Genomic DNA, 10,440 nt, shown 5'->3' on the forward strand with positions numbered 1-10,440 from the left:
TCAGTCTCGGTTGGTAACCCATAACTGGAGTTCTACATCTCCAAATTGAGCAAGACCAGTTTCCTTGGTTAGCTAACATCCAAATCTACAATTTCTATGAGGAACCCGACCCTAATACCCTCATCCTCCTACCCAAACTCTCACAAAAAGTTAGGAGACAAGTCTGTCCAGATTCATCACCCGCTTCCCTTCATACAATACTTTCATAAAGTACATACCACACATGAATTAACTTAATTTTAACAATAAGTACTTTTCCCCAATTCATGTCTAGGAACCCTAACCTATAATTCAATATCAAGGCATCAATTCAGTATCAAATTTGAAATGAATTTTTAAGATCATGTTTAGAACACCTTACCCGGTACGAATTAAGATTTTGATCTTCAACCAGTTGAAGATTTTCAACTCCATCCTTTTTTTTCTTCTTGTTCAATTTCTTGTTAATCCCTCGCTCACAAGTGTTTATCCCATCTATAAACCCATAATCTTGGATGGGTTCTTGAAATTTTAGTGTTTCTCTCTTGATTTTGCAAGAATGGGTACAAAACTCCCTATTTTCTCTCCTTATGGTTCCTGCAGATTTTTGGTGAGGAGAGAGTATTTATACTCTATAATTTCTCTTATTTGCATTTAGGCCCCATTTTCTTTAAGTGTATTATTATCTTCAATTAAATCCAACCCTCAACATTATCGGGCTTATTATAATGTCTCGAATTATTTTGTCCGGAAATTATATTCAAAAATTTCTGAATTCCTGTCTTTTATTTAACCATACGCATGAATTTCTTCACTTTTATTTCTCATGTAGTTAGTTTTCAATTTAAGCAACCTTTATTTTTATATTATTTTCCGGGGTTTACAAATTAGCTGATGGAGGAGTAGCAATAGAAAACAAACAGAGTAGACGATTTTGTTACAGAGAAGCAGTAGAGGGGCTGCCGTTTGAAGAATAAATCTATTAAGATAAATGGTTTTGATACCAAGTTGAAACAAGATTTGTGATAATTGAGAGGCTTCACCTAATAAAATAGTCACCTCTGCTATTTATATAATTAGGATAGTACATGCGTTACGATGTAGCATACTACACACGATAAGTCAATACATTAATAATACAATATTTCCTATTCTAACACATTCATAATATGGTGATATGTTATATTCATCGATGCAAATCCTGATGGAATGAAGCTGATAATTTATTTATTTTTTGCACACTTTATCTGTTAATAAATATATCGGTAAAATTATTATCGACATACCATAAATTACCCATGAAAGTTTTTTTGAAGGATGATTTTCGTTGTGAGGAGGTCGGGAAAATTAGTGCTGTGAGTTTAAATATTGAAAAAACATTCCGTCCATCAATCTAAAAATTTTGATAGTGAGATAGTGCTCCATCAACAAGCATAGAAAACTATTGGCATTTGCTATTAACACGTCTTGTTCAAGAAAAAATGTGGAAGAAAAAAGAGAGGATATGTTTCAAGGCACAACCACTCTATTAATTAGTAAAGATAATTCAGAATAGCAGATCCCCGATAACCAAAAAAGTTAAATGTTCTTGAACTCTTACATAGACTTATTAAAGCACGCCATTGAAGGAAGTGATGATCTGTGCATGTGGAACTGAAATTCAATCTGTGCAGCAGTAGAAGACTGTTCAGTATATCAACCACGCAGATGGCCTAACATTCTGCTAGCAGTGATGCAAGGATGGTGTGCTTTCATACACCAGAACAGGCTCCAAGGTTTAAAAATATAAGTCAGACATTCGAACACGGTTTTTAAGCACAGATCTATTTATATTCAATGATGGAAAGTGTCTATGATATTGTGGGAAAATAAATTTAATTCCAAGTGTAACAGAAATAAGAAATATTGACTGAATTACAACCCAGTTTGTTGTGCAAGCTTGGCCCATTGTTAGCATACACGCAGAGTAGACAGATATCTGTGTGCATAAATCACTACCGTTGGCGGATAAACTTATGCTTAAGGAGACAATCGTTAGCATAAATCACCGCAGGACAGCTACCAGTACATGGAAAATTAATACGTGTGCTCAAAAATGGAGTTCAAAATTCAAATATGAACAGAATGATAAAGAGTGGGAAATGCATGCTATTAGTTCCATTGCCGAAGTCAAATATTATAAGATACTTCAAAGTCAAAAAAGAAAAGGTGGGGATAAAGCTTGTATTGTATTGCATATAGACAGAAACAGACAGTCCTCCACAGTACCACCACCCCACCACCGACGCCCACCACTAAAAGAGAAACCCAAAGCACACGTTCCTTTCTATAATATTCAAGATCACCAAGTGGTACTGGGAATTTAAGAAACATTTCAAAAACCGTGTCTCGTAATTACCTTTACAATTAATGCCTCACTCTTCAAAAACCTTGTCTTGTTACCTTTCAAATGCCTATATATAGGGTTACCACTTCAAGCATTTCCAGTCAACAAAACATACTGGTTTCTCATATAGCGAGTGACACGCATAAACATACAGATACATTGAGCCGTGAGAGTATAATCTGGAAATGGCAAGTCCAAGAGTGTTAGGGACTGCTTTCCTGGTCTTGCTTATTGTAGACCTCACCCTTGCTGCTAGGACACTGCAGGCAGTCAGTGGAGGTGGAGGTGGAGGGCAGGGAGGAGGTGGTGGTGGTGGTTCTGGATCAGGACTTGGGTCAGGTTATGGTTCTGGGTCTGGATCCGGGAGCGGTGAAGGATACGGTGCTGGTGGTCGTGGAGGAGGTGGAGGCGGAGGCAGTGGCGGAGGTGGAGGTGGTGGCATTGGTGGAGGCAATGGGTCAGGTTCTGGCTATGGGTCTGGTAGCGGCTCAGGCTATGGTTCTGGTAGTGGGATAGGTGGTGGTGAAGGTGGTGGTGGTGGTGGCGGCAGTGGAGGTGGTGGCGGCGGCGGTCAGGGCTCTGGATCTGGAAGTGGGTCAGGCTATGGAAGTGGAAGTGGAAGTGGAAGCGGGAGTGGCGGTGGCAAGGGTGGGAAAGGAAGTGGAGGAGGAGGAGGAGGAGGTGGTGGTGGGGGTGGAGGATCCGGCTCCGGCTCTGGCTCAGGTTATGGCAGCGGGTCTGGTAATGGGGAGGGATATGGAGGAGGGAAAGGTAATTAAAAGCTTGCCATGAACACAGAGGTTACCTTTTCTTTTGTATTCTGAAATAAAATTGCGAAAGCTCACATGCATGCATATATTATGTTGACGAGCAATTACAAATGTGCTCTTAATGAAGTCACTTTTTAGAGTAAATTTTACTCTAAAAGTATATTTTATAGATAATCTCTCCGCGAACCTTAATAAAAAGTGAACATATCATTTCCATAAAAACAGGATTTCATCACAAAAAAGAACTTCAAATAAAATTAAAGGAAATGAGCTTGAACTTTTGAAAATTGAAAAATTCTCCCACAACCCAAGACTTGCAGTACTGTTGACTTTGCATGCAGTAGAAGAACCAAGTCACAAGTGAAAATAACTTACGACTGCCAAAAAGAATACCTATGTAAAAGTCCGACCAAAAGGTAAGTGGAGTTCAGTCATTTTCGGTATTGAAAACTACTTAATTACCTCTCTCTACCAAAATGTCACGCAGAGTTTTTGATCCCTCACCAATGGCGGCCAAAAGGCCTTTAGAAGCCACAAAGTGAATTTTATATCCAAAGGACCACACACCAGTAGGGTCCGCTCAACAAATATTCTGAAAAGATATAATTTCAAGAAAACTATATATTGGCATTAATTTGCTATGAAAATTATGGGAGAAAAACAGAGAGCACAACTACTGATCTAGTAATTAGTAAAGATAATTCAGAATAGCAGATCCCCAGTAACCAAAAAAGTTAAATGCACTTATTGCACTCTTACATAGACTTATAATTAAAGTATGGCATCAAATTAAGGAAGTGATGATCTGTGCATGCATGGAAAAGGAGATGCTTATCTTTATTATCTCCGAAGCTCTCATGGCACCTTCATTAACAATTCTTGATATTGATAAGGGTTCTTAGAGTTAGAAGTGAAGAGAGAATGCGAGACCCAAAATCTGAGGCTAATGCTAACAACATTTTGAGGGCTATAATTCCTGCTTGTGACCCAGCTAGAGCAGGTAAAGCTCAAAACAAAAATGCTTTTCCTTCTCTTGTTATTCATGTCTGCTAGTCACTTTGTTTTCCCAACTTTGATTGTTTTGTGTGTTCTAAGTCTTTTGAGCGTAGGCCAAAGATGAGATTCCTCAACATGTTCAGTTCTCAGTTCTAGTCTTTTCCTTCTCGCCGCATTTGAAGGGATTGTTTTGGAAGATTTGGCTGCAAGATTTACAAATATGTGCAAATTCTGGAGGTGAATTTCAAGGCTAAGCTCCCAAGAAGCTTTTGTTACCTTTTCAAAGTTCATTTATAGGTGTATTCACGCTCTATCTGTATTTGTATCTCATTTTAGTTATCATATTTGCTTCAAATTGTCTATCGTGTGTCGAATTGAAACACCCGATACTGCTTCTGACAATTTATGACCACTTCATTTTCATTATAAACCTATTCTTTCTTGTATCGGTATAGACAATCAATCAGCTTCTGGTTTTTCCAATTTGTCTTTGTAATACAAAGGTGACAAGTGCATTATATATATATATATATGTGTGTGTGTGTGTGTGTGTGTTTTTATTCTTTTACACTATGCTTTTTAATGTATTTTGAATTTATTTGAGCTTATTGCAAGTTATTTTTATGAGTTTGACATGCTTAAGAGACTTTTGTAAATTAATTGCTAAAAAATAAGAATTTTTGTATTTTATGTTTCAAATCTTGTTTCTTATGACAGGTTTTTCACCGAGTTATAATTTCAGGATATAAATGTTGGCTGAATCAAAGTTAAAATATACATATCATGCTTTCCAGGATGGTATCATGGACAAAAATCCTAATTCATTTGAATCTTTAATCAAACCTGCAAAATCGAGCTGAAATTCTACTTGCGGCAGGATTCTCTGCTTTAACATTATAGATTCAAATGATCATATCTTAAGTCTCAGATATCAAAATCATGTTATTCAAAAGCCCAAAATCATCTACACATCTAGGAATACAACTTTTATGAAGGATGTCAAGTCAAATAAATTTGGGCACAAGCTGAAGGACAAGATTGGTATTCTGATCTGATGAGGAAACTAATAGTGACGATAATCCCATTATAGCTGGGAGTCTGACATAGAAACGATGGGCCTTAGAATGTAAAAAAGGTGCAAATTAATCAAGCCTTTAATATTCTATGAATGATTGAATATAGCTGAAATGACTAGATATTGCAAAAAAAACCAAGTTAGAAATAAAGTCTAAGTTGCAATAGAGTATAAATTACAAAAACGTTGTGACAACAGTATAGTAAATTTTGAACATAAATTTTGAGGGATTTAACCAACCTTAATAGCCAGATAAAGAAAAAGAAATTAAGTAATATTAAGGACTCCTAATTAGGAGAAGAATCCTAACAAAAAATAGCAGCTGAGGGAGGGAATAAAAGAAGCAAATCACGACAGAAACAACTCTCTTCTTCTTTTCTGTAGTGTTATTTTCTCTTTGTTTTTTGTTAATTTTCCAGCATCTATAAACTAAACTTTGGCTTTCGGTTCAAGGGGAATAAACACCATCTCCATTATTAAGTTGTGAGAAGTAGCGTTATCATTGTAATTCTTTCAAATTCAAGTACTTATTTATCCTTATTTCAGAATTATGCTATTGATTTCTGTTCATGCTTATTGAATTGTTTTAAGATGGTATATATGTGCTTTCTAGTTTCTCTCAATCCGTAGTTGTTGTTAAGGACTAGAATAAGAAGCAAATGAGTCAACTTGATTGTTGTAACTATGAATTTAATTTATTAGGGAGGAATAAGCTAAGTTAAATTGTTCAAACTTTTGAACGGCTACTTAGAATAAATTTTACAGACTTTGCTCCTAAGACTATTGCCGAGTGAATTAAAATTGTTTTTCAATATTAAATTCGTTTGATGGTAAGAAATTGATTAGAAAGATTTGTCTAATTAATTTACTCATAACCTCCTCGATTCCCCTTAACTTTAAAGGACATCGAATTCATTTACTTGAATTGAAAGGATATTTATTTTAGTTTGATGATCAATAGATTTATAGGAATAGATGTCTGGACCTTTGAACTGAGTTAATGATATATCAATTTATTATTTTTATTTTTAAAATTTTGTTTCTTTAATTTTTTTATTCAAATCCTCCATTCTTTTATATTTCAGTATATTATAGGGAGATTAAATAAATTTTTTCTTGAGTTTGACTTGGTTTTCACGATCATACTATAAATTTATTTTATTTGTAATAATAAAATCAGAATTATATTTTGAAGGTTTCAACGAACGACATTTTCATTGTCTGCCCGGGCACTATATGGATTTCAAATGGCAATGGAGAACATCCAATCTGGTCGAGCTTTGTGAGTGAAGTCGGTAGACGTTTTCTCTTGTGGTGCAATATTGCAAATCTCTTGATTTGGGAAATTTTTGCTTCTCACCTTCAGAGATGTATAGTTTGCTTTTGGAGACGTACATTAAGGACTCAAGGGGGAAGCGTAGGTTGTTCAATACTACTGAAAACATTCCTTGTGTGGCTGATAAGGCAAGGTGGGCATTGAATTGGATTCAGAGGTCTACAACATTCTTCTCTGATTCTTTTAAACAGTACACAACTCTGCTAAATGGATCAGAAGTACTGTCTGAGCCTGTGTTCCTGCTGGAACACATGCTTTTAATGATTTCTCACTCTTCTCCAATTTAAGTTCCAAGATTTTTGCAGAGAGACTTGTTGCTTTTGCTTGTATTATCTTTTTTCTCATGAGGAAGGTAATGTTCTTTGAATACAACAACAGAAGACTGTTATATCTTATTTGATCTTTCTTTCTTTTTTCCTCGTATTGCGTTCATATATATTGCATATTAAGATTTTATACAATGTTTGTTTATTGTTGGTCTCTGCTTCTGCGCTGTTTTCTGGCATAAAAAGAGAGCTCGATGCCAAGTTTGACGTTCACGAATGAACTGTTCTAGAGATGAGGGGCTGCGTTGTGAACTTTGCTTGCCTTCTTTATAGGTGAGATTTTTCTCTCTTGTTCTTTTTTCTTTATATATATATTTTAATTGTTGGCTTCAATAATTGTTATAACCTGATTTTGATCTTATTTTTTGTGTGTATATTAAAAAAAATCCAAAAAATATATATATTTTTTCATTAAATTTAGTTAATTTTAATCATTTTCTTAAATATTTCATTATTTTTAAAAAATTTATATGTTAAAAATAAATCATAAAAAAACAAAGAAAAAATCTAGAAAATAAAAAAATAAATAAAAAAATCACAGTTAAGGTGGAAATTGGCCCATAATTGAGGTTAGAATCAAAGAAGAATAAAAAAAACTTAATTTAATTTAATGTGGCTAGGATGGAAAGGAATTTGAAAGTTTAAAGATAGTTTGAAATAAATATTCAAATTTAAAAATAACCAAGATGAATTTGCAACAAGAGTTAAATCTGGAAGTCTAAATTAATTTAATTAGGGATACAATTGAAAAAACAAGATGATATATTTAGGGCAAATTCGATTAGAATTGAAACAAATTAAAAATACAAGGACTAATGAAAAGAAGAAAATATTCCAAGGATCAATCAAATTTGTTTTATATAACTTTGTTTTAGTCCCATTCTTTTCTCAGTCCAACCAATTCATTCCAATTAACCTCAATTCAGTCCAATTGAATTAAATTAATTCATCTCAGCCCAATTTAATCCAATGATTTTGTCAAATTAATTCGATTTAATCCCTAATTAATTCATGATTCAGCTTCTCTAATGGTCCAAAATCCCAGCTGACTGTACTCAATCAATTTTCTAGACTACAATCAATTCTCTAGCAAATCAAGCCCAAATTGATTTCTTCAAATCAATTCTCAAAATCTTGCCTTCAATTGATTTTCCAGAATGGTAGCTCCCTCTCCATTTAAAACACCAGCACAACACAAGAGGGAGAGGAGAAGGACGAACAAAGCCTCTCAACCATGTACAACGGTATTTACCCGAGAGATAAAGTGTTGTTCACTTTTATCTTGCACTATTTATTACATACGGGATCACCAACGAGTAATATATGTCGGTATTTTTACGAGAGCTAAGATACTATTCAGTTCTCAATTGCATTGTTTATTATTATTCAGTGCATACAGGATCATCGACTGATTAAAAATAGTTGATGATAGTTGGCGGGTTTCTGAAAATTTTCAATTAAATTGAAAATTTTAATTAGACGTTACAGACGGAAACATCGAGAAAAATTAAAATATTAATTTTTTATTTTCTGATGGTAAAGACATCGTTAATGCTTGGCGTATTTATGAAAATATTTGATTAAATTGAATTTTTCAATTAGACTTTACAAATGGATACACCGGTAAAAAAATTAAAAATATTAATATTTAATTAGTTATTAGAAACATCGTTGTTAAAAAAGATCCAAATTAAAAACACATTTCTCTTCTTTATCTCTTCTTGTGCAACTTCTCTCCTCTTCCCAAATCTTCATCTTTCTTTCTTTTTTCTCTCTCCTTCTCTCCTTCACCTATTCTCCTCTCTTCTCTTTTTCTCCACGTGCAGGTATGTCTTCTCCTATCTTTTCCCTCTCTTCTTCTCTTGTTATTTAACATAATTTTCTATTTTTTTTCTCTTCTCATGCTCGCGAAAACTCACAACGACATTAAGATAATATTATTCTTTTTCCTTCTCTTTTTTGTGTTTTTTCCCATCATTTATATTTTTCTACTCTTAATAATTGTATGAATGCTGTTGGAATTTTTTAAATTTTGAAAATTTTCTTTTCTTTATTGATTGTATGAATGTTGTTGGAATTTTTTTTTAATTTTTAAATTTATTTTTCTATTATTTAATGATTGTATAAATGGAGACGAGATCACAAATAAATGATACATATGTTCCATCTTATTCACCCCATAGTCCCAGTGAAAACCCGCCTTCTCCACCGCCTTTAGAAGCCACAAAGTGAATTTTATATCCAAAGGACCACACACCAGTAGGGTCCGCTCAACAAATATTCTGAAAAGATATAATTTCAAGAAAACTATATATTGGCATTAATTTGCTATGAAAATTATGGGAGAAAAACAGAGAGCACAACTACTGATCTAGTAATTAGTAAAGATAATTCAGAATAGCAGATCCCCAGTAACCAAAAAAGTTAAATGCACTTATTGCACTCTTACATAGACTTATAATTAAAGTATGGCATCAAATTAAGGAAGTGATGATCTGTGCATGCATGGAAAAGGAGATGCTTATCTTTATTATTTCGGAAGCTCTCATGGCACCTTCATTAACAATTCTTGATATTGATAAGGGTTCTTAGAGTTAGAAGTGAAGAGATGCCCCCCCCCCCAAGACAATCCTTCGGCCAACTTTATTTAGGTTCTTGATAATGGGCCATGGAATGGGAGTGAAGCTGACAGTGAGCATGAAGTATGGGATCAAGCTGGGGACACCTAGAGACTATTACGATGAGGATCATCGGCCAACTCATTTCCTCGAGTCCAGCAACTTGGAAGAGGGCGAGACCGCTCGAGAGGATACGTTCACTTGAAGTATAAAACTGTTGTCGTTGTCACGACCATGGTGCCTTCTGTAACGCAAGTAGCCTGCACTTGGCTTGGCTGAGGATAAAATCATACTAACTAGCGAGCAACCCAAAAACCGTGATTGAAAAATTGGGTTCCAGGGAACCGAAAAACTCCTGTTTTTCAGCTTGTTATAATTTAAAGATTAAAAAAGTAATTGCTATTTTAAAAAAAAATGAACAGAAGAGTATGAATTAAGATTTTCGTACCACAATCTTTTAATTTTTTTCATAAGAAAGTAAGAAAGTGAAGCTTTTCAGCTTCCTCTATTCCCGATAACTGTTCCCTGCATTTGAGATGAGACCGGGCAGGCACCTCTGTCTCAAATAAAACTCCAAGATAAATCGATCCATCCCAGTTCAATAAACGCACTTTCATCTCGAACAAATTTGAATAAAATACACAACGAGAGGAATGCATCAGCTTCACAACATCTAAAACAAAAAAATCTGGGCACACTACTTACCAGACAGATACCAAAGACTGACACCAAGGCCACTTGGTGTACTCGAGGATATAAGCACAACAATTTCGGTAGTCATAAAACAACGCTTTCACAACTGTTCGTAGCATCATTCCTGACAACTCTAATAAAGAGAATATTACACCAGCAGATCCTATCAAATTTGTCAGTCCCATGCAATCTGCTGATTCCACTACATCAGCCTTGGAAGTCTCCTAATCACAAGCAACGACATTCCTCAGTTAGAATGAT

General features: G+C 34.6%; 1 protein-coding gene across 6 annotated transcripts in view; it reads left to right on the plus strand.

Annotated features, from left to right (window-relative positions):
* Positions 1 to 3,309, plus strand: part of LOC112323555 (glycine-rich cell wall structural protein 2) — a 224,948-nt gene extending 221,639 nt beyond the window's left edge. For 2 of the 6 annotated variants that reach the window (XM_052452152.1, XM_052452162.1), the window contains exon 4: positions 2,768 to 3,309. In XM_052452152.1, the coding sequence (XP_052308112.1) occupies positions 2,768 to 3,144 (377 nt within the window). In that variant the 3' untranslated portion in view covers positions 3,145 to 3,309. Of the gene's footprint in view, positions 1 to 2,668 lie in introns of all 6 variants that reach the window. The other 4 variants (XM_052452171.1, XM_052452169.1, XM_052452156.1 and 1 more) reach the window with 3 other exon arrangements.
* Positions 3,310 to 10,440: the final 7,131 nt, after the last annotated feature.

Source organism: Populus trichocarpa, chromosome 1 (assembly GCF_000002775.5).
Source record: "Populus trichocarpa isolate Nisqually-1 chromosome 1, P.trichocarpa_v4.1, whole genome shotgun sequence".
In the NCBI taxonomy this organism is placed as follows: Eukaryota; Viridiplantae; Streptophyta; class Magnoliopsida; order Malpighiales; family Salicaceae; genus Populus; species Populus trichocarpa.